The sequence below is a fragment of the Sus scrofa genome, chromosome 12, assembly GCF_000003025.6.
Source record: "Sus scrofa isolate TJ Tabasco breed Duroc chromosome 12, Sscrofa11.1, whole genome shotgun sequence".
In the NCBI taxonomy this organism is placed as follows: domain Eukaryota; kingdom Metazoa; phylum Chordata; class Mammalia; order Artiodactyla; family Suidae; genus Sus; species Sus scrofa.
This window is the reverse complement of record NC_010454.4, coordinates 51899762-51922510: the sequence shown is the minus strand read 5'-3', so window position 1 is coordinate 51922510 and position 22749 is coordinate 51899762. Positions and strand designations below refer to the sequence as shown.

At 58.1% G+C, this 22749-nt stretch overlaps 1 protein-coding gene across 1 annotated transcript in view; it reads left to right on the top strand.

Annotated features, from left to right (window-relative positions):
• KIF1C (kinesin family member 1C) overlaps positions 1 to 22749 on the top strand; it is a 24704-nt gene extending 1955 nt beyond the window's left edge. The window contains 22 exon segments of the mRNA XM_021067761.1: positions 334 to 466; positions 874 to 950; positions 1295 to 1474; positions 2366 to 2431; positions 2985 to 3163; positions 3250 to 3361; positions 3804 to 3881; positions 4039 to 4104; positions 4193 to 4268; positions 4775 to 4853; positions 5038 to 5186; positions 6570 to 6736; positions 6882 to 6961; positions 7078 to 7153; positions 12429 to 12508; positions 13241 to 13335; positions 16973 to 17056; positions 17425 to 17611; positions 17747 to 17819; positions 18465 to 18828; positions 18831 to 19081; positions 21527 to 22749. Of these exon segments, the coding sequence (XP_020923420.1) occupies positions 361 to 466; positions 874 to 950; positions 1295 to 1474; positions 2366 to 2431; positions 2985 to 3163; positions 3250 to 3361; positions 3804 to 3881; positions 4039 to 4104; positions 4193 to 4268; positions 4775 to 4853; positions 5038 to 5186; positions 6570 to 6736; positions 6882 to 6961; positions 7078 to 7153; positions 12429 to 12508; positions 13241 to 13335; positions 16973 to 17056; positions 17425 to 17611; positions 17747 to 17819; positions 18465 to 18828; positions 18831 to 19081; positions 21527 to 22210 (3309 nt within the window). The 5' untranslated portion in view covers positions 334 to 360 and the 3' untranslated portion in view covers positions 22211 to 22749.

Sequence of the window (22749 nt, the reverse complement as noted above, 5' to 3'; positions counted from 1 at the left end):
CCCAAGTGTAGGATGGGGCTCCTCCTACGAGGGCCGGTGGCAGCCAGAACTGATACAGCCCCCCTGGTCTGGGGCCAGGACACCAGGTAACGCCGGGGTGACGGCCCAGGTCCCCGCAAGCTGGGATGTGGCTGGGGAGAGAGGCAGGAACCACCTCCGGGAGTCCCTGAGGACAGTGACATTGGGGAGGAAGGCCAGGGGAATAGAAACTGGGTCCTTGAGGGGTTGGGTAGCTGGGGAAGGGGGGTGGAGGGACTGGTTCCTCGAGAAGCTGGAGGTAATGTCTGGTTCCCCCCAGTGGCTCTGACCCCGTTTTCTGTCTCTGTCCTCCAGCTGAGGAGGGTGGGAGTATCTGGAGCCATGGCTGGCGCCTCAGTGAAAGTGGCAGTGAGGGTTCGTCCCTTCAACACCCGTGAGACCAGCCAGGATGCCAAGTGTGTGGTCAGCATGCAGGGCAGCACCACCTGTGAGTGAGTCCCAGGAGCCCGGGTGGCACAGGCAGGACGGGCCAGGCCCACCATGCAGGCCAGTCCTGTTGGTCTGAACCGGGAGGAGGGCTGTGCTGGGCACAGAGCAGGTGCTAGTTGTAAGGGCGGGGGCTGAGACAGGCTGGCCTTTCCATGCTCCCAGTCCCTGGGAGGGGGAATGTTGGCCTGGAGCCCTCCGTTGCCCAATCCAGGGAGGCAGCCCGGTGGGAGGCGGGTCCTGGGAAGCCAAAATTAGCCTTGGTGGCTGGAGGGGGTGGGGAGCATTAAAGGGGAGAGATGAGCTAGGGTGGAAGTGGGGAGCGGGATGCCCAGTTCTGGGGGCTTGTGGGGAGTGGGCAGAGGTTGGGAGGACCTGACCTTGGCCTTCTCTCCTTTGCTCTCTCAGCCATCGTCAATCCCAAACAGAGCAAGGATGCCCCCAAAAGCTTCACTTTCGATTATTCCTACTGGTCACACACTTCGGTGAGGTGGTTGGGCTGGGGGAATGGCTAAGCAGTGAGGGCCAGGAGTTTAGGTTGGGGAGAGGGCATTGCTGGGAAATAGGACCTCCAGGGGGTTGGTTGGGAGAACCAGGATCCTGGGGTGGGGGTGGGGGCGGGTGGGACCCCGGGATTGTGACTGGGACAGGGTAGGGGAGGCAGACTGTCCCTCGGGGTGATGAGGATTGACAGGAGGCTGGACAGGATCCTCAAGGATGATTAGGACCGTGATGGGGTGGGGGGCACACGGGACCTTTGGGCACTTAGATACCAAGGACAAAGTCATTTAGGGATCTTGCTGTCTCTCTCTGCCCCCCTTTCACCTAGGCCGAGGACCCGCAGTTTGCATCTCAGCAACAGGTGTATCGGGACATTGGAGAGGAGATGCTGCTCCACGCCTTTGAAGGCTACAACGTGTGCATCTTTGCCTACGGGCAGACGGGGGCTGGGAAATCCTACACCATGATGGGGCGGCAGGAGCCCGGGCAGCAGGGCATCGTGCCCCAGGTACATGCAGGGCCTGGCAGGGCAGCCAGGGCTAGAGCATCCTCAGCTGCTCTGAGCGGAGGAAGGCCAGGGGTCTAAGGCTGTGGAGCAGAGACCTGGCTCTCTGAGTGGTTAGTAATAGAGAGTGGGATGGGGGATGGGGCTGGCTGCAACCCAGACGTCAGGGCCCACGAGGCTCAGCAAGAAGAACCAGACAGCTAGGGTGGAAGGCAGCCCTGGGTTTAAACCTTGCTTCTATCACTTATTGCTCTTTTACCTTGTGGGTTTTTTTGTTTTTTTTTTTGTTTTTTTTGTCTTTTTAGGGCCACACCAGCGGCATGTGTAGGTTCCCAGGCTAGGGGTCCATTTGGAGCTGTTGCTGCCAGCCTACACCACAGCCACAGCAACACCAGATCCCAGCCGCGTCTGTGACCGACACCACAGCTCACGGCAATGCCGGATCCTTAACCCACTGAGCGAGGCCAGGGATCGAACCCGCAACCTCATGCTTCCTAGTTGGGTTCGATTTTCCTGTGCCACGACGGGAACTCCTACCTTGACTTGTAACTGCTTGTGAGTGTAGTTCCCTTGTAAGCTCGTGTACCATAGTCAAGGTGTTGACTCTAAAAAAAGCCAGTGTGGATAACAGAGTTGGCCATGTTCTCCCTGACTGCAGCACAGTGGCCTTGCGCGCAGGTCCAGGTTTGCATCCTCGCTCGCTGAGTACTGTGAGCCTGGGCGAGTGTGACCCCCTCAGAGGTTGCTGTCCATGTGTAAAATGGGAATGATCCCTCCCTCAGGACCGTGTTAAGGCCAAACAGGGTTCCTCAAGACCCGGCCAGGCCTGGTCCTGGGCGCTGCAAGTGTGCCATGAACAGCGGCATTTCTATGCTTCTCCTTGTCCCCCTCCAGCTCTGTGAGGACCTCTTCTCTCGTGTTAGCAAGAACCAGAGTGCCCAGCTGTCCTATTCTGTGGAGGTGAGCCCAGGTCTTGGGATGGGGTCGGGAGGGGGCGCAGTGTCCCCTGGGCAGGGAGGGGAGAGCGGAGCAGTTGAGACACGGGCAGTCTCTGGAGTCAGATGGCTTGGGGTCTGCTCTGGGCTCTGCTGGTTAGCAACTGTGGCTTCGGGGAAGTGATGTCTCTCTCAGCTCCGGATCGTTTCAGTCTGAAGTGGTAATGAATGGGGCTTCCCTCCTAGGGTTGTGGGGAGGATCACTGAGCTGGCGTGTAGTAAACGCGAGGTGTAGATGGAGTACCAGTGGGATCACCATATCCAGCGGAGTCCAGGGTGTCAGCCAGCTTTGTAACTTTTCTTTTCCTCTTTGGCCGCCCTGTGGCATGTGGAGTTCCTGGGACAGGGATCAGTTTAGAGCCACAGTTGCGACCTAAGCCACAGCTGCAGCAGCGCTGGATCCCTAACCCACTGTGCCAGGCCAGGGATTGAACCTGTGTCCCAGCGCTCCCAAGACAGCCCCAATCCCGTGGCACCACAGCGGGAACTCCTGTAACTTATTTGCTTCTCCCGCTCAGGTGAGCTACATGGAGATCTACTGTGAGCGGGTACGAGACCTCTTGAACCCCAAGAGTCGGGGCTCTCTGCGGGTCCGGGAGCACCCCATCCTGGGCCCCTACGTGCAGGACCTGTCTAAGCTGGCTGTGACCTCCTACGCGGACATTGCCGACCTCATGGACTGTGGAAATAAGGCGAGGTGAGGCAGGCTGCTGAGGCGGAGGGCAAGGAAGGCAGGATCAGGAGGTGAAGGGCCCCCTCCCTGACCCCTCCCCATGCCCCCAGGACTGTGGCCGCCACCAACATGAATGAGACCAGCAGCCGTTCCCACGCTGTCTTCACCATTGTCTTCACACAGCGCTGCCACGACCAGCTCACTGGGCTGGACTCAGAGAAGGTAGGACTCTTCCCCCGCCCTGCCCCCTTCCCCTGGTGACAGGGACGGAGCTGTGATTCGGGGGCCTTGTGTCCTCCCGCGTGGCCGTGCTGGATCGAGTGCCTCCTCGGGGCTCCCACCGCTCCCAGTGCCGCGCCCACCAGACCAGGGGGTTCATCTCCTACTGGCACGTTTGTCCTTCTTGCTGGACTCCTCCGGGCAGGGCCTGGAGCCCGGGCTGCGTCCTTGCTCCCGTGCAGCGGGCACGTCAGTGAATAGATGAGCAGATGGACAAGTCCCCGACCCTCCCTGTCGTCTTGTGTGTCTCTCTCCTCCTGTCCCCTCCCCTCCCGCGCTCCTGGCTTTCTCCATCGCTTGCTGACCGCCCAGTCGCTTTGCTGGCTGTCCCCCGTTTGCCTGCCCCTCACTGACCCCCTCCCCTCCTGCCTTTCCTCTGACCCAGGTCAGTAAGATCAGTTTGGTAGACCTCGCCGGCAGCGAGCGGGCCGACTCCTCGGGGGCCCGGGGCATGCGGCTGAAGGTGAGGGGCCTGGGAGGGACAGACGGGGCGGTGCTGGGGGGTGTACGAGGTGGTCTCTGATCATGACTGGTGGCTCTGGCTGTGGGGATCAGGGAGAGGACAGGGATCGGAAGGGGAGAAGCAGCCCTCATTGCCCATGTTCCTCATCCCTTGTCAGGAAGGCGCCAACATCAATAAGTCCCTGACCACTCTAGGAAAGGTGATCTCGGCCCTTGCAGATTTGGTAAGACCTGGACGGGAAGAGGAGGGGCTCTGGGCAAGGGGACGGCGGGGGTGGCCCACCCTGACCCCCTCCCCCTTCCGTCCCTCAGCAATCAAAGAAGCGGAAGTCGGATTTTATCCCTTACAGGGACTCTGTGCTCACCTGGCTGCTCAAGGAGAATCTGGGTGAGGGGCTCCTCCTCTCTCTGTCTCTCTGTCTCTCTGCCGACCCTGCCACCAGCCCTGCTAACCCCGTCTGACACAGCTGACCAGTCCTGTTGCCACCCCTGGAATCTCGAATCCTCCAGTTGTCCATTGACTCTCCCGTGACCTGGGGGCATCTTCTGAAGGTGTCCTGAGGCTGAGATCAAGGCCACTCCTTCCCCGCCAAGCCAGGGGCCTCACTGACTGGACTACCCATGACCCCCCCGACCCCACCCCCATTTCCGACTTCACCCTCCTCCCACGGCTCTTTGACTGTCCCCTCCCCCACATCTGGTGTCTCCCTGCCCCCCCCACTCCCTCTGACCAGCCGATTCACGATTAGCTCCACAACTCCTAGCTTCACCCTACCTCGGGCAGTGACCCTATCAGAGCCCTGTCTGGGCAGTGGGGCCCCTTGACCCTGTGACCCAGGCTGACTTTTCTCAGGACCCCACCCAGCTCGGCTTTCCCCTCCTCTCCATTTGTAGGTGGGAATTCACGCACAGCAATGATTGCGGCCCTGAGCCCCGCGGACATCAATTACGAGGAGACTCTTAGCACCCTCAGGTGGGGCGCCAGCAGGGGTGGAGCAGGCTGTGAAAAGTGCCAGGGGCTCAGCGGCTGCTAGAGACAGGGTGGACCCTCAGATCTGCCCCTTGTTGTGAGACCTGGGAGGGAGAGGGAATCAGGCAGCAGAGCACGGGCGCCCATGTCTGGGCCTCACCGGTCCCAAGCCGCCCTCCTCGCCCAGGTACGCCGACCGCACCAAGCAGATCCGCTGCAACGCCGTCATCAACGAGGACCCTAATGCCCGGCTGATCCGGGAGCTGCAGGAGGAGGTGGCCCGGCTTCGGGAACTGCTGGTGGCTCAGGGGCTCTCGGCCTCTGTCCTGGGAGGTAGGACTCCGGGACGGGGAGCTCAGGGAGGCCCCCCTGGCCCACCTCACCCCTCTCGTTTGCCTTTACCCAGGCCTGGGGCCAAAGAGGGACCACTCCCAGGAAGCCCCTCAGATAACTTAGGTACTGATATGGAGAGGGTGTGGATCACGCTTTCAAATGTCACAGAGCCAGGAGGGACGGGCTCTCCAGGGCGAAGGCAGGCAGCATTCAGAGGGACCTTGACAGGCTCCTGGAACCATAAAATGATAGGAGCGGGAGTAAAGGACAAGTCAGGCATTTATGGTTTAAACAGTGAGTGATTAGGATTAGGTTGCTGACAGAGTTCCCATCGTGGTGCAGCAGAAACGAATCCGACTAGGAACCATGAGGTTGCGGGTTCAATCTCTGGCCTTGCTCAGTGGGTTAAGGATCTGGCATTGCCGTGAGCTGTGGTGTAGGTCGCAGACACGGCTCGGATCCTGCGTGGCTATGGCGTGGGCTGGCAGCAACAGCTCCGATTAGACCTCTAGCCTAGGAATCTCCCTATGCCATGGGTGCAGCCCTAAAAAGCAGGGGGGAAAAAGAAGGAACATATAGTTTGTGTTGGCTGTTTCTGGTGTGGACTCTGCATTGAGTCTTGGGGTGCATGGCATGGCAAGTTGGGGGGGTGCTAAGGGCCACAGTGGAAGAATAAGGGTGTCAGTTCTTGGGAGGAGAAAGTAGACGCAATATTCACCTCCTGACATTTGAAGGGTAATCTTGCAAAAGAAAAAGCAGCATCGTCTCTCTCATCCTGGAGGATGGAACTGGAAAGAAGTACGCAAGACGCAGGTTTCAGCTCAACACGGCTAAAAACTTTGTGATGTGTGAGTCATCTAACAGTAGAGGGAACTGGCTGCCTTGTTCCGTAAGGCGCTCTCTGTCCCTGGAGGGGAACAAGCAGAAACTCGGTGTCCATTTATCAAGACAGCGGTAGGAGGGCTCTGTGCTTGGTGGAGGTAGACCAGATGTCCTCTGCCCTCCTCACAGGCCAGTCCGATCAGTTCCTTAGCTGCCTCCTTTTTTTTTTTTTTTTTTTTTTGTCTTTTTGCCTTTTCTAGGGCCGTACCTGCGGCATATGGAGGTTCCCAGGTTAGGGGTCTAATCGGAGCTGTAGCTGCCGGCCTGTGCCAGAGCCACAGCAACTCGGGATCCGAGCCACATCTGCGACCCACACCATGGCTCATGGCAATGCCGGATCCTTAACCTACCGAGCAAGGCCAGGGACCGAACCTGCAACCTCATGGTTCCTAGACAGACTCGTTAACCACTGGGCCACGACGGGAACTCCCTAGCCTCCTTCTTTTACCTCTTTCTCCTGCCTTGTCTTAGCTTCTCTCTTTTACCTTTTTCTGCCTCCTAGGCCTAAGGTGGACGAGGGGAGTCCTGGAGGTGCTCTGCCAGCCGTATCGTCTCCCCCTGCCCCAGCTTCGCCCTCGTCCCCCTCCGCACACAATGGGGAGCTGGAGCTGCCCTTCTCCCCCAGTTCCGAGCCCCAGATTGGGCCTGAGGAGGCCATGGAGAGACTGCAGGTGGGAAGCTGGAGCTGGCAAGGGGTGGGGGGCTGGGGGCCGCTGGGAGTTGAGTTCTCCAAAGCCAGGGTCCCAAGAGGAGTGTGGGCCCCTACGAAGTGCTTATCCCAGACTGTCCTGATCCCCGCCTGTCTCGTGTTCCCAGGAGACAGAGAAGATTATAGCTGAGCTGAATGAGACCTGGGAGGAGAAGCTACGCAAGACGGAGGCCTTGAGGATGGAGAGGTGTGCGGGGCAGGGCCCTGGGAAGAGCGGCCTGGGGAGGGAAGGTCAGCCCCTGCAGGGAGGGCGTTTGTGGGTCTCAGTAATGAGACCGGTCTTTGCCTCTCCTTTGCCTTCAGAGAAGCATTGCTGGCTGAGATGGGGGTGGCTGTCCGGGAAGATGGTGGAACTGTGGGCGTCTTCTCTCCAAAGAAGGTGAGTGAGGGGTGGGGCGCGGAGGCTTGGAGACTTGATGCTGAGAGTAGGGGGTTGGGGCAGGGGTGGTGGGGTCGTGAGTTCTAACTTTGATCTCTGAGGTCTCCGAATTCTCCCTCCATCATCTCTGTCCCCATTCCTGCACCTCCTCTCCGTGTTGTCTGGCCAGCCCTGACCTCTCCCTCCTTCTGACAGCCGGAGAGGAGACGAGTGCGTAAGTGCCTGCGGCCAGCGACTCTAGGGACCACAAGGATACTGGGGTCCCTGCCTTTAGAGGGATTTCAGGAGCTGCTTAGAATCTAGGCATTTACAAATACAAACCCACATGTGTGGCTGTGTGTAAATTTATGCATAGAATTGATGTCTGGACTTCTACGAAACTGGTTCTGGTGGTAACTGCAAGGGAAGGGAGAGGACCTGGGAGACTGGAGGATGGTGGGGAGGTGACTTATCCCAGTCTGTTCTCTTTTACCATTTGAATTTTTACCCTGTGCATGTGTTACTTACTCAAAAAGAAGAAACCCTAAAAAAATATGTTTTGAGGAGTTCCTGTTGTGGCTCAGTGGTTAATGAATCCAACTAGGATCCATGAGGATGCAGGTTCGATCCCTGGCCTTGCTCAGTGGGTTAGGGATCCGGTGTTGCTGTGAGCTGTGGTGTAGGTCGCAAATGTGGCTCAGATCTGCGTTTTTGTGGCTGTGGTGTAGGCCAGCAGCTCCAGCTCCAGTTTGAGCTCTATCCTGGAGACCTCCATATGCCGCAGGTGCTCCCCTAAAAAGACAAAAAAAACCCACGTTTTGAAAGGATAACTTGGGAAGACAAGACCATAAATAGGAATGGAGAAGGAGTGAGTCTTAAACCACAAGATGCTGATTATAAATAGAGAGGTTTAGAGTTGGAAGAATCAGTGCAGGCTGGAGATGTATGGAAACTGGTTTTTTGGAGAAGGTGTTTGAAAAGTGGAGCCTGGAAGATGGATGAGGTGGTAGAGAGAGAAGCAGGGAGAACACTGGGCTGGCAACACGGGGCCTTGTCACCAAGTGGAGCACACCCGCTCCTGTCGCTGTGTCGTAAGTGCTCAGTGAGTCTTTGTGGAGAGGAAGGAAGGAAGGAGGGAAGGAAGCAGGGCAGGAGTGGTCAGGTTCAGCTGGAGGCAGAAATGGTATTCAAAACCCTGAACAACCAGCACGGCGCAGGGACCAGCCAGGCGGCGTGGACGCTGGCCCAGCCGTCCTGGTGCCCACTGATGAGGGATGATGCAGAGGCCAGTTTGAGCAAAGCAGGAACCTCCAGTCCCACCCTGGAATGGAGCCAGCCACGCCGGTACACACATACTAGGATCAGGTCCTGAGCGCTGCGTGGAAGAGGCAGTGGGTTGTTGCAAGGAGGCCCCCCCAGATTTCACAGGGCCAGGGCGTCAGGGAGACTGAGCGAGCAGGGCCATCGAACAGGAATCCAAACACAGGAGAGGGGTGGCCCTGGCCTGGCCTGGCCTGGGTGGGTGATGAAGGCAATAGGCTGGGCTGACGGGTCAGGTGCGGGGCTGGGCACCCAGGGCTTTGGGGTTCCCCCCGCAACCCCGAGGCCTGCCTCTGGGAGGAAGGACTGCAGGTGGTGCTCGGTGGGGCTTGCAGCCACCTTGGGGTGCTGGGTACCTGAGGAGCTTCCGCCACGGCTGCAGGGCTGGGGAAAGGTAGAGAGGGGTGGACAGACTGACGGGGTAGGGGGTTCTTTCCAGGAGGGGTTCGCGCCGTGGAGGATGCCACCTGCTAGAGGCCGGGCCCAGCTGGAGGGGGCTTTGGTTCGTTTTTGTTCCTGGTCATCTTGTCAAGGTCACATACCTCGGGGCGTTCACGGAGTCTGGGGAGGTGAGTGAGGTGAGAAGGAAACCTCCTTCCTCCCCCCCCTCGGGGGGGGGGCTGTCAGCAGCCCCTCGAGTGTTCTCCGAGGAGGCTCTGCACATACAGGCGTGTGTTGCACACGCTCGTCCACATTTGCACACACACACATGCACTCATCACCTCTCTGAGTAGTCTGTGATTCCGTGCCTGTCATGTTACTTTTCCACATAACAGCGTATCAGAGTTACGTCCTTCCCCCCACAGTGTCAGACTATTCTATTGTAGAATGTAAGATGATTTTGTTTTTTCGTCTTTCATCTGTCTTAGGGCCGCTCCAGCAGCATATGGAGGTTCCCAGGCTAGGGGTCTAATGGGAGCTGTAGCTGCTGGCCTACACCACAGCCACAGCAATGCGGGATTCGAGCCACGTCTGCGACCTACACCACAGCTCATGGCAACACTGGATCCTTAACCCACTGAGCGAGGCCAGGGATCAGACCTGTGTCCTCCTGGTTGCTAGGCAGATTCATTTCCCTGAGCCATGATGGCAGCTCCCTGGAATGACTTTTTAAATCAGCTTCTACCAGTCGACCTTCAGGTGGTTTCCCATTCTTGGCTACTATAAACAGTCTTATAAAAGATGGTCTTACAAATAGGTCTTTTGTCTATAGATCAGATTCCTAGAAGTGGAGCTTTGGGGTCCAATGATAGCAGGTAAAATTTTGATGTTTTCCCAGAAAGCCTCTTTGCCAATCTGGTTTACAAAAAAAAAAAAAATAAATAAATAAAAAAAGAGGTGTTCTAGGGGAGTTACCTTGCCGTTTCCCAGGCGGCGAGGATGCCCACATTCTGATGTGTGGAAAAGGCATGAGGACTTGAGGGGGAGAGCTGGAAGGGTCCAGGGGAGAGGGCTTTGGTGGGAGTGGCTCCAACCTAGGAAGAGTCGGGTGGGGAGTTGGGTCCTTGGGGAAGAGGTGCAGCTTGTCCTGCAGAGACAAGAGAGCCACGAGCCGTAGGGAAGCCCCCTTTTTCTGGGACCTCACGCCAGGCCTGAGGACTTCTTAAGTCAGCGATTTTTCAGACGTGGCTCGGAGCTTCCTTCACAGGGGCCCGGTTGGGGGCGGGGAGCAGGGTCCCCTGCCCCCACCACAATCCGAATGGCCCTCTGCTTATCTGCTTGAGGTGTTAGGCTTCTAGGTAAGGTTTCAGGTGAACAAAGGGATCCAGGGATGAACAGAGATTGAAAAGCGCTGTCCTAAATCCTGTCTCCTCTCAGGGGATAGATCGCTTTCTGCTCCCAGAGCCTGCTGGCTTTTGCCGTTCCCAGACCGGCCTGACCGTGGTGGCGGGCGGGGCGTGATGGTCCCCGGGGAGGAGAGGGGGAGTTGCAGAGTGACCGTTGGGGCAGACGCACAGATGCATGCTGCCTCCTCTGTGGACGTAGCCTTGGGCTCCCTGGTCCGGGGCCCCCAGAGAAATACGGGGCCTTGGCTGCTGGCGATCTCCCCACTCCTGTGCTTTCCTGCCTCTGGGCCTTTGTTCAGACTCCTCCTTTCCCCTGGACATTCTTCCTTCTGCAAGTCCTCCTCCTGCAAGACCAGCTCCCGTGCTGCGTTTCCCACGCAGCTCCCTGACCCTCCTTTGCCCCCACTGGTTGTCACTTCCTTTATCCTTGTGTGTGAGCCCCTCCCAGATGTGGCGGGAGAGAAAATGGATGCGTGAACAAATGAGCTAAGGGAGGGCGCAGAAAGTTCAGAAAGTCTGCCACGAGGCCTGTGTTTGTTGCCGGCAACGGTGTTTCCACACCAAGTCTTGTCTCCCCAGGTTGACTCTGACTGCCTGGCCAGTGGGACCCATCTCTGTCCTGCCGGCACCTCAATGGGGTCTCGCACATAGAGAGGGCACAGTAACTGCTTGCAGAACGGAGGCAGGGTGGAAGGCTTAGGAAAGCTTTGTGGAAGAAGTGGCCTTTGAGGCAGATGGAGGGATGGCCGTGAATGATTTTGACAGGTGGGATGGGGATGGGGCTGGAGGGAGCCTTTCCAGGCGAGAGGGTGTGCAGGAGCCCTGCTTCTGGAGTGGGTGCTCAGAGTCCACTGGGCAGGAGCACAGAAGGGGAGGGGCCCCCTGGAAAGGGGCTTGGACAGGTGGGCTGGGCCCCTGCCGAGGAGGCCCAGGGGTACCAGCCTAAAAAGCCAACTCAAGTCGGACCGGCATGTGGCGCCAGCTGGAGAGGTCGACGTGGAGAAGCCTGCGCAGCCGTGGCGTGGTGAGCAGGACGTCACAGCTGTGATGGAGTAGCGGGAGCTCAGGCAGGCCTGTGGCAGGGTGGGCCGAGGCAGCGGGTGGTCAGGAGGGAAACTTCCCCAGGCTTGGCTTCCAGAGGCGTGAGGGGGTGCAGAGGGGGCACCAGGCTCGTAAGCTGCCGTGGTTTCCGTGCCTGGGGAGGGCTGGGTGTCTCTAAGGGAGACGGAAGTCAGGAGAGGGTGCTGTGGGGGAAGGGATGGGGCTGGGGCTTCCATGCGGGACAGCGCAGTGACCAGCCAGGTGTGGGGCAGGTTGGGGCAGGGAGGCCTCCACAGGGGCCAGGCCGCTGCTTCAGTGACCCTGGCTCGAGGCGAAGCGGGCCTGGGGACGGGCAGTGGCTGGGGAGGAGTGTGGAGTCTGCTGTGAGAAAAGGGTCTGTTTGTTCTGCTGCTTTTGAATTGAACTGATACCTTTCGTTTTGTAAGTGTAATTATGAAAGTAATCCATGGTCCAAGGAATTCAAGCCAGTCCCTAACCCAGTCCCCTCTTGTACTCTCCAGAAGTAGCGAGATATACGTGTGTGTGTGTGTGTGTGTGTGTGTCTCTCTCTCTCTCTCTCTATATATATATGTATGTAATTTATTTATTTATTTATTTTCTTTTTAGGGCCACACCCGTGGCACATGGAAGTTCCTAGGCTGGGGTCGAAGTGGAGCTGTAGCTACTGGCCTGCACCACAGCCACAGCAATGCCGGCTCCTTAACCCACTGAGCGAGGCCAGGAATGGAACCCGGCTCCTCCAGTTGAGTTCGTTAACTGCTGAGCCACGAAGGGATCTCCGAGATGTATTTTGAAGGAAGAAATCATGAGCCCTGGGGACAGAGGGAGTCCAGGGGAAGCAGAGCGAGTCCGGGGAGATTCTCTGGTTTCTGCTCCGAGGCTGGCAGGTCCAGGTGCCTCCAAGGTCATGGGGCCTGGGGGGGGGGATCTTGTGCGTGAGGAGAGGGCGGGTCAGGCTCCCCTGCAGCAGTTGGGGTGAGTGGGAGCAGGAGGGGGCTGAGCTCTCCCTCGGAGGGTGCGGGGTGCGGCAGGCAGCGAGGGAACCCGCAAGGACGTTTGCCGAGCTCCCTCCCTCCCTCCTGGCAGCCCCCCCCATGGCCCTCCCCTGACCACCCCCTCCCCCTCAGACTCCGCACCTGGTGAACCTGAACGAAGACCCCCTGATGTCGGAGTGTCTGCTCTACCACATCAAGGACGGTGTCACCAGGTAGTGCTCGCTCGTGGCCTGTGGGCAGCCTCTCCTTTTGGGGTGTGGTTGCAGAGGGACGGCCTGGTGACCTCACTGGGGACACCCCAGATCTCAGGACAGGGCTCTAGGGCTTCCTGAGACCTCGCAGAGCCTGCCTCCACCCACCACTTTGGTGTGGGTGACACGCCTCCTGGAACCAAACCAACCCAGCACTGATCTCCTGGGATAGCTTGGGTGGGAGCTTGGGCCCCTGTGTTTTAGCCCCCAGCACCATTGCCTTGGCACCTCTTAGTGGGACCCTCCCTGGGGAGGAAAAGGGAATGTACCCCTCACCCCCCACTCTGTCGAAGGACAGTGCCCACGTGGCAGGGGCTTCCCTGGCTAAGGCTACCGAACCTGAGGGGCTTGGCGCCTCTGAGGTCACCTCTTGCAGTTAAAGACGTGAAGGTGCCCCTTCCTCTCCCACCACAGCTTCACAGCTGTCCTTGGTGATCGTCGTGAGAAGGACGGGAGGCCTGAGGCGGAGGGCACCCATCCCACGCCAGGTTCCCTCTCCCCTTTGCTGTAAATGGGAAGCCGGTGGCCAGCTGCATGACCTCGGGCAGGTTAACTCTGAGCCTCAGCTCGCTCATCTGTGAAATGGGAATAATTATGCTTGGCTCACTGAATCGCATGAGCTCGTGTTCAGAAGGGGCTTGGTGTGTGTCTGACTGTCACACGCTCACCAAACATTGGCCGCTGCTTCCCCAGGGTCGGCCAGGTGGATGTGGACATCAAGCTGACGGGGCAGTTCATTCGGGAGCAACACTGTCTGTTCCGAAGCATCCCTCAGCCAGATGGAGAAGGTAACGGCTGAGGGCTGAGAGCGGGGCGGCCAGGCAAGGAGAGAGAAGGCCCCACGTCCCGCCCCCACTGAACAAGGCCTGGGTGCGGCCCCGGGAGCTCGGCCCTGGGAGAGGGGTGTGTCCTCGCCAGGAGGGCTTCGCGCTCCTGGTCAGCAGGGGGGCGGCTCTCCGTGCCCATTGCGCCTTCCCGCGGGTGCAGACCCCTAACAGCAGGGAGTGGCGAGGGCCCCCGGGGCAGAGACGGGAGAGTGTGGCTCCAGAGGGCAAGATTTAGGTGAAGAGGAGAGCCTGGCCTCTTGATTTTGTTTCTAGTCTCAGATAGTACCCCAGTCATTTTTTATGAAAACCTGTACTCTTCTCAGTGGGCTCTCTGAATTTATCTCTGAAAACCTGCGTATCTGTTCAGCTGTGACTGCAGAGGTTTCAGGCAGGCAGTCAGCCCATGTATCCCTTTGGTTTCAAAACGTTCAGAGGTGTTTAGCCCTTTTTGGCCACAGCAGCAAAAGCTTTTGGGAATCACAAGCACTCAGGTAGCAAAACAATGCTTGTGGGAATTCCCGTCGTGTTGCAGCGGAAATGAATCCAACTAGGAAACATGAGGTTGCGGGTTCCATCCCTGGCCTCGCTCAGTGGGTTAAGGATCCGGCGCTGCCATGAGCTGTGGTATAGGTCGCAGACGCAGCTCGGATCCTGCGTTGCTATGTCTGTGGTGCAGGCCGGCAGCTGTAGCTTCGATTGGACCCCTAGCCTGGAAACCTCCATATGCCATGGGTGCAGCCCTAAAAAGACAAAAACAACAACAACAACAAAACCCCCCAAAAAAACAATGCTTATGGTACTCAGGACATATTTTGAAATCAGCATTTTGTTCTGGTTTAGTTATTTTATTTTATTGATTTATATTTTCTTTTTTGGCCACCCCATGGCATACGGAGTTCCTGGCCAGGGATCAGATCCCAGCTGCAGTTGCAACCTAAGCTGCAGCTGCGACAGTGCTGGATCCTTAACCCACTGTGCCACACCAGGGATCAAACCTGTGTCCCAGTGTTACCAAGATGCCACTGATCCTATTGTGCCAAATCAGGAACTCCATTTTTTTTAATTATTTTTTTTCTTTATCAGCTGCCCTGTGGCATATGGAAGTTTGCAGGTCAAGGATTGAATCCAAATAATAACAATTAAAAAAGAAAAAATTGATTAGTTAATAAAATAAAATAACAACCTAAGCCACAGCTGCAGCAATGCCAGATCCTTAAACCATTGCACTGGGCTGGGGATTGAACCTGAGTCACAGCAGTGACAGTGCCAGATCCTTAGCCCACTGTGCCACAGTGGGAACTCCTGGTTTAGTCATTTAAAAAAAAGGAATGATGGAGTTCTCCTGGTGGCTCAGTGGGTTAAGGATCTGGCGTTGCCACTGCTGTGGCTCAGGTTTGGTCCCTGGTCAGGGAAAACTTCCACATGCTGGGGGTGTGGCCAAAAAAAGGAATGATTTGGTTCAGCTGGGCTCAAGTGAAGTCTCGCTCTGGGAAGTGAATTGGGCAGGGAGGTCACACCTGGGCTCTCCCTCACCCGTGCTGTGTGCGTCAGGTCTGATGCCTCCTGGGGGTTGGGAGACAGGGCACAATGGTCAATGCTTGTTTTAAAATAAGAAAGGACATTCTCACGTGGCTTGCAGCTCAGATTGATGACCTGCCCAATGGACCTCAGCTCCGTTCAGGGTCAGTGGATGAACCCAGTGGTTCTGGTCTGGTTCAGGTCCCCAGCGGCAGCGGGCGCTTCCGGCGTTGCGAGCTGTGAGCTCTTGAATCAGTGCAGCCCAGTGAGTTATTGGCGAGTTCCTGTTCTGCGGTTCCCTCGGACCGTGTGCTGAGGTGATACAAAACCACACGAGGCCCTCGGGGCCATCCCACCCTTGGAGAGCTCGGGGTGTGTCTGGGGAGACGACAGGCACAAATCGGTTACCTCACAGTGAGGGCAGCCAAGGGTTCTGTGCCCCCAGAGATGGGGCTAGGTAAAGGGCTAGCGTTTTGGGGCCTTTGTTCCCATGGCAGATTTAAGACTTGACCAAAGACGGGCAGAGAAGAGCAAGCAGCACGGACAAAGGGGTGGACGTCGAGGAGGAGTTCCTACTTCCCATCTGCTTTATGCCTTGGCGTTTTCTCACACGGCTCACGGAGGAGGGAACTGAGGGTCCCAGGGGCTGGGGAGCTTGCCGAGGCCACACAGTTCAGCAGAACCGGCTTGGGTCGCAGCCTGGCAGGCTCTAGGGCCCGTGCTGTGAGCCCTGGGCTGCCTCAGTACAGATGGCTGTGGCTTCCTGGACACAGAGCAGGCTGCACTGGGCTCGCTGGAGTGAAATCTCACCTGGCCCCATTTCTGTCCGTGACTCTCCCCACCCCAGCCCCCACTTGAGATTATTGGCTGAATTACTTGTTTATCATCTTTCACCAACTGGAAGTAAGCTCTGTAAGAGTAGGGATTTTGGTTTTTATCTCCCTTGTGTTTCCAGAACCTGAAACAGCGCTTGGCATATTATCGGGGGGCAGTATATTTGTGGAATGGATGGGTGGATTGGGGGCACGGGGGGGAAAGAGGGTGGGGATAAGCTGGTACCCATTACAGCGCCCCCATCCTCTCCTCTGCCACCTTCTTCCGTTGCTGGTTGCAGGCACACGGTGGTGCTTCAGCTCCGTCTGCGCCTCCTTCTCCATTGTGTCTGCTCCTTGAAATCCACGTCTCCCTTCAATCATTGGCTCAGAAGTTACCTCGTTCCCCACCATCATTTGCAGTCCTTTGCCCCAAGCCAAGTTCCTGTTTGCTTTCTTTGTTCTCCCACCGCATCTCTGCCTCCTGCCTCTGTTCCTCCTAGTTTCTCTAGTACTTTGAATATAAATAAGGATTCATTTTCACACATCACTTTATTTGAAGCGTTCAGCACCTCTGTAAAGAAAGCCTTCGTTATTTCATTTTGTAGATCACAGAAGTTGGGTGACTTAGTGTCTCTCAGCTAAGGAGTCACAGAGTCTGGTTCCCTGGAATACGGGGACCTCTCCGGGATAGCGAGGCCTTGGTCCTCGAGGGCAGGCGGCTGCCTCCGGCGTCCTTGTGTCCCACAGGCAGCAGGTGATTTGTACAGGCAGCACCGTGATGGATGTTTGGCCTGGGTTGGCTTTACCTTGTCCTGTGCAGATAGTGATCTGTTGACTCTGGTTTGAGATTAGTCAGGTAATAGTTTGCAAGGCGCATCAGACAGAAGTGGGCTAGGAGCCGGCTGGAGGGAAAGGAGGGGTGGTCAGCTGGCAGCGGGGAAGGCAGGGCCTGCCGCCCAGTCGGACCTGAGAGGCGAAGCGCGCTGAGAGTTAGGGGTCTGCTAAGCCGCGCCGGGGAGGATGGCGGAGGGTGAGGAGGGAGCCCCCGCAGAGGCTCCTGAGAACTGTAGCTGGGGCTCTAACCCGCCTTCTGCTCTTCCTTTCCCGTGCTGCCTGCCACCAGAGGGGCCATGGCACCCCCGACAGGTACTGGGCAGTGGGACCGGGGCTGCATGTGTGGTTTGGGGGTCATGCAGGTGGGAATCTGTGACCGCAGCCCTCCTCCCCCAGGGTCTGATCCTCTCTTTCCTCTCGCCCCGCCTCAGTGGTGGTCACCCTGGAGCCCTGTGCAGGAGCCGAGACCTACGTCAACGGGAAACTTGTCACCGAGCCTGTGGTGCTGAAGTCAGGTAGACGAGGGTGCAGTGAGGGTTCTGGGCTCTGGCTGTGAATCCGGGCAGGACCTAGAAATAAGGAAGCAGTCTGGGCACGTGAGGACAGGACTGGGAAGGCAAGAGAGAGGAGGCAGGTTTTGGCTTCTCTTGCTGCTTAAGGGCAACAGGAAGAGGATGCATGCTCCTGATGCCCCTCAGCTGGCAGGGACAGGGCCTTCCTTGGGGTCCACTAGGGGGACCTGGGCTCTGACAGCCCTCCAGCTTGGGGAGAGATGGCGTCAGGGTCCCTGGGACTTGGGGGCAAGGCCCTGGACACCTCAGACACAGGGAAGGGTGTGCGGCTGTCGGGGAGCGAGGTCACCTCTCCATCCTCCTCTCTCCAGGGAATAGGATTGTGATGGGCAAGAACCACGTTTTCCGCTTCAATCACCCGGAGCAGGCGCGGCTGGAGCGGGAGCGAGGGGTCCCCCCGCCCCCAGGACCCCCCTCTGAGCCCGTCGACTGGAACTTCGCCCAGAAGGAGCTGCTGGAGCAGCAGGGGATTGACATCAAGCTGGAGATGGAGAAGAGGTGGGGGAGGGTGCTCACGCCCGGGCCCCCCAGGCCCTCCCTCCAGGCCCCCAGCCCCCTCAACGTTGTCAGAGGCCCCCCTGAGGTGGCTCCAGAACCCACACAGCTCTCCCTCCCCTCCCCACCCAATCCCAGGCTGCAGGATCTGGAGAACCAGTACCGGAAAGAAAAGGAAGAGGCTGACCTTCTGCTGGAGCAGCAGCGGCTGGTGAGGGGCCGGCGGGGGCGCGGCAGGGCAGGCAGAGGCGGAGGTGGGTTGGCAGCGCTGCAGCCTGACCCTGATTTGGGTTCACACTGACTGGGCCAGATGGGGAGCGAGCCCGGGCCTCGGGTGTAGAGGTGGCATCTAGGAGGAGACAGGACAGACTGTGACGCAGGGAGGAACCGGTGCAGGCAGGGAACTAGGGTTCCTCGCAGGTGACAGGGGCATCCCGGACTCTCGCTGGTCCTGTCTGTGCCACCTTGATGATTTTTACCAAATCCATGTACCAGTCACACTGTTATTTACTTAATATTGTTATTTAAATGGACTTACTTTTAAACCTGGAACCTCATCCTGAGCAATGTATGTATCTGTACATCCATGCAACCCGCATCCATGCAACCCGCACTGGCTAAGTCTTAGAGGTCACTCGCTCTGGGCCAGCCCCTGTTCACACGCTCCGAGTACCTTAATCCTCAGAATGTATCTGTGAGGGAGCTGCTGTCATTACGTCCGCTGTGCAGACGAGCAGAGGTTCAGGCTGTGCTCCCAGCACTAGGCAGTTCTGATGATGGTTCCGTTTCACGGGGACCTGTGGCGCTGGGGTGTCCTTAGTCCCCTCCCCGCTGTCGTCCCCCTCTCTGGCCCCAGTATGCAGACTCTGACAGCGGCGACGACTCGGACAAGCGCTCCTGCGAAGAGAGCTGGCGGCTCATCTCGTCCCTGCGCGAGCAGCTGCCCCCCACCACGGTCCAGACCATCGTCAAGCGCTGCGGGCTGCCCAGCAGCGGCAAGCGCAGGGCCCCCCGCAGGGTGTACCAGATCCCCCAGCGCCGGCGGCTGCAGGGCAAAGACCCCCGCTGGGCCACCATGGCCGACCTGAAGATGCAGGCCGTCAAGGAGATCTGCTACGAGGTGGCCCTGGCCGACTTCCGCCACGGGCGCGCCGAGATCGAGGCCCTGGCCGCCCTCAAGATGCGAGAGCTGTGCCGCACCTATGGCAAGTCCGAGGGGCCGGGGACGCCTGGAGGGCCGTGGCCCGGGACGTCTGGGACACGGTGGGCGAGGAGGAAGGCGGCGGCGGAGGTGGAGGTGGCGGCGGTGAGGAGGGCGCCCGCGGCGCAGAGGTGGAGGACCTCCGGGCTCACATCGACAAGCTGACGGGGATCCTGCAGGAGGTGAAGCTGCAGAACAGCAGCAAGGACCGCGAGCTGCAGGCCCTGAGGGACCGCATGCTTCGCATGGAGAGGGTCATCCCCCTGACTCAGGTAGGGGGGCCCCTGCCACTCCCTCCGCCTCCCCCTTGTGGGAACCTGAACCTCCCAGTGCAGATTCCAGCCTCCTTCCCCCTCTTCCTTTAAGAAATCTTATTGAAGAGTTCCCTTTGTGGCTCAGCAGTAGCGAACCCAGCAACATCCATGAGGATGCGGGTTCGATCCCTGGCCTTGCTCAGTGGGTTAAGGATCCGGTGTTGCCGTGAGCTGAGGTGTAGGTAGCATATTCGGTTCAGATCCCACATTGCCGTGGCTGTGGCATGGGCCGGCAGCTGCAGCTCCGATTAGACCTCTACCCTAGGAACTTCCATGTGCCGTGGCTGTGGCCCTAAAAAGAAAAAAAAAAAAGCATCAAAGTTTAACACAGCTTGGAGTTCCTGTTGTGGCGCAGCAGAAACAATCCGACTAGGAACCATGAGGTTGCGGGTTCAATCCCCTGCTTCGCTCAGTGGATTTAAAGATCCCTCGTTGCTGGGGCTGTGGCATAGGCCGGCAGCTGTAGCTCCAATTCGACCCATGGCCTGGAACCTCCATGTGCTGCGGGTGCGGCCCTAAAAAACAAAAAAAAAAGTTTAACACAGCTTTTTTTCAGCATACGTTGCCTCACAGTCCCCAGGGCACTGATTAAAAATTCAGATTCCAGGGTTCTGTCCCAGATCTACCAAATCAGTGTCTTTGGGGACGAGTCTGCATTTTTAATAAGTACCCGCAAATTTGAGAGTTCTCAAGTACAATAATGTTTGAGAACCAGTGATATGAAGGACACAGTTCTTAAATCCCTGCTCAATGAGTGTTCACGGACATGTCCCCTTTTACAGCCACCCCTCGCCTGGGTGACTCTTGGCTCTGGTAGCCGCTGTGCTGAGAGCTTCTCCTGTGTTGCCCCGTGAATCTTCACAGTGGCCCTGGGAGCAGCAGTGTTAGGACGTACCCCTGTCTTGCATGTATTTGCTCAACAAGGAAATATTTGTGTGTTTGCTGTGTGCCAGGCATCATGCTAGCTACGGGGGTTACGCACTACAGAATTTCTGCTGTTTTCTCTCTCGCCTTCTAAAGGGGAATGGGAGCTAGCCAGTCCTAAGGACAGTCATTGCCGGCCAAGGCTTATGGCTCCAGGAGTTCACGTCATGGCTCAGTGGTTAACGAATCTGACTAGGAACCATGAGGTTGCGGGTTCGATCCCTGGCCTCGATCAGTGGGTTAAGATCTGGTGTTGCCGTGAGCTGTGGTGTAGATCGCAGACGCGGCTCGGATCCTGTGTTGCTGTAGCCCCTAGCCTGGGAACCTCCATATGCTGTGGCTTCGGCCCTGAAAAGACCAAAAAAAAAAAAAAAAAAATGCTTATGGCTCCAAGTGCAGTTCCTGGCCCTCTCTTCACTCTCCCCTCTCCAGCCCTTTTGGCTACTCTGCTGTTCCTTGAACTTGCTGGAAACACTCCTGCCTCAAGGCCTTTGCCCCTGCTGTTCCCTCAGCCTAGAACACCCTTCCCCCCCAGAGAGCCAGGAAGCTTGCCCCTCATTTCCCTCAGGTGTTCACAGAAATAGCTTCTCACTGAATGTCTTCCTGTCCTTTCATTGCAACCTCCCCCACCCTGGCCTCCTGTCCCTGGTCCTTGCTCTAGTCTTCTCCATGTGAATAGATGTTTTTACATTTATATGAAATATACAACGTGGCATGTATAGTATAAAAAGAAAAATGGAGTTCCCGTCATGGCGCAGCAGAAATGAATCCGAGTAGGAACCACGAGGTTGTGGGTTCGATCTCTGGCCTCGCTCAGTGGGTTAAGGATCTGGTGTTGCTGTGAGCTGTGGTGTAGGTCAAAGACATGGCTCAGATCCCACATTGCTGTGGCTGTGGTGGAGGCCAGCAGCTACAGATCCAATGAGACCCTTAGCCTGGGAACCTCCATATGCCATGGTGGCGGCCCTAAAAAAAGAATAAAATTAAGTAATTTAATCACATATATATTTATGTTTGACTTTTTATGGAAGTATAACATGTGTACCATACTATATATTTTTCTTATTCATCAACTGTGTCAGTCCCCTAAACCGATGGCCCGCGTCTTCCCTTTTTGTTGACTGCCGCATGCCCAGGGCCCGTCCTTTATGCAGCAGTATTTGCTGCGTGCCCTCTAGACAACAAGCCTGGGGACATTTCTCATGGACTCAGCGCAGCGCTCTGCTCGGCACTGTCATTGCTGCTGGTGAGGACACAGAGGCAGAGAGGCTAGGAGGTGGCAGACCAAGGCTGAGTCAGACCCTCAGCTCCGGGCCTGGGCTCCTGAACCACTGTCCCTCCAGCTTCCTCATCCCCAAGCCCCTCTGGGGACCCTGGACATCCAGCCGCCCCAGGGCCTTCCCGCTCCTCCTCCCGAATTTGCCGGTCTTCCAGACCCCGCTCTGCTCACGTCCGCCTTTTATCTTCCCCCCGCCCCAGGATCACGACGATGAGAGTGAAGAGGCTGGTGAGGCCACATGGACGCCGCCCCAAGGGTCCGAGGCAACAGAGGAGGAAGCCCCCAGCGACCGTGCGCCCCCCGCCCGGCCCTCCTCGCCTCCCCTGTCGAGCTGGGAGCGGGTGTCGCGGCTGATGGAGGAGGACCCCGCCTTCCGCCGGGGCCGCCTTCGCTGGCTCAAGCAGGAGCAGCTGCGGCTGCAGGGACTGCAGGGCTCCGGGGGCCGGGGTGGGGGGCTGCGCAGGCCCCCCGCCCGCTTCGTGCCCCCTCACGACTGCAAGCTGCGTTTCCCCTTCAAGAGCAACCCCCAGCACCGTGAGTCCTGGCCCGGGACGGGGCCCGGGGAGTCCCCAGTGCCACCCCAGCCCCCCGAGGAGCTCACTCCTCCTCCAGCCACCCCTGCCCGCAGGCCCCCGAGTCCCCGTCGGTCCCACCGTCCCCGCAGGAACTCCCTGGACGGAGGGGGCCGATCCCGGGGAGGAGGTTCTGCGCAGCCCGAACCCCAGCACTTCCAGCCGAAAAAGCACAACTATTATCCCCAGCAGCCCCAACCATACCCAGCCCAGCGGCCCCCAGGGCCGCGCTACCCCCCGTACACAACGCCCCCGCGGATGAGACGGCAGCGCTCGGCCCCTGACCTCAAGGAGAGTGGGGCGGCGGTGTGAGTCCGCATCCTGGGCACAGAGGGCCTGGCGGGGTCCCTTGCTGGGAGGAGATGCTGCTTCCCCAGAAGCCCTGGGGCAGGGAAGCCCTAGAGATGAGAGAGAGGGTCCGAGTAGGTGATAGAGGACGTAGGGGTGACTGGGCCGGAGGCTGAGGAAGGAAGAGGGCACGGAGCTGCCAGGAGTGAACCAAAGTGGGGAGTGACGGGAAGCTGCCTCGGGCCGCCCCCTGCAGGGGGGGGTCCCACAAACGCTGCTAGGGTGGGTGGGGGGCTGGGGTGCTGCGTAGTCAGTGTTTGAGTTTCTTTTCAAGTGGGGGCAAAGTGGGGAGAACCTAAAGGGAGGTGCCCTCTCCCCCCCGCCCCGTCTGTCTGTCCGTCTGTGGTGGGTTTCTATTTCCAGGGAGGTGTGACGGGATCTTAAGTCATTCCCCTCCCCTTCCAGGCCTCCTGCTATATTTGGGGGACCTGTCTGGTTTCTGGTTTGGCTGGGGTCCATTGAGGATGTGGGACCCCTTCAATAAAGAATAGCAAACAGAGGGA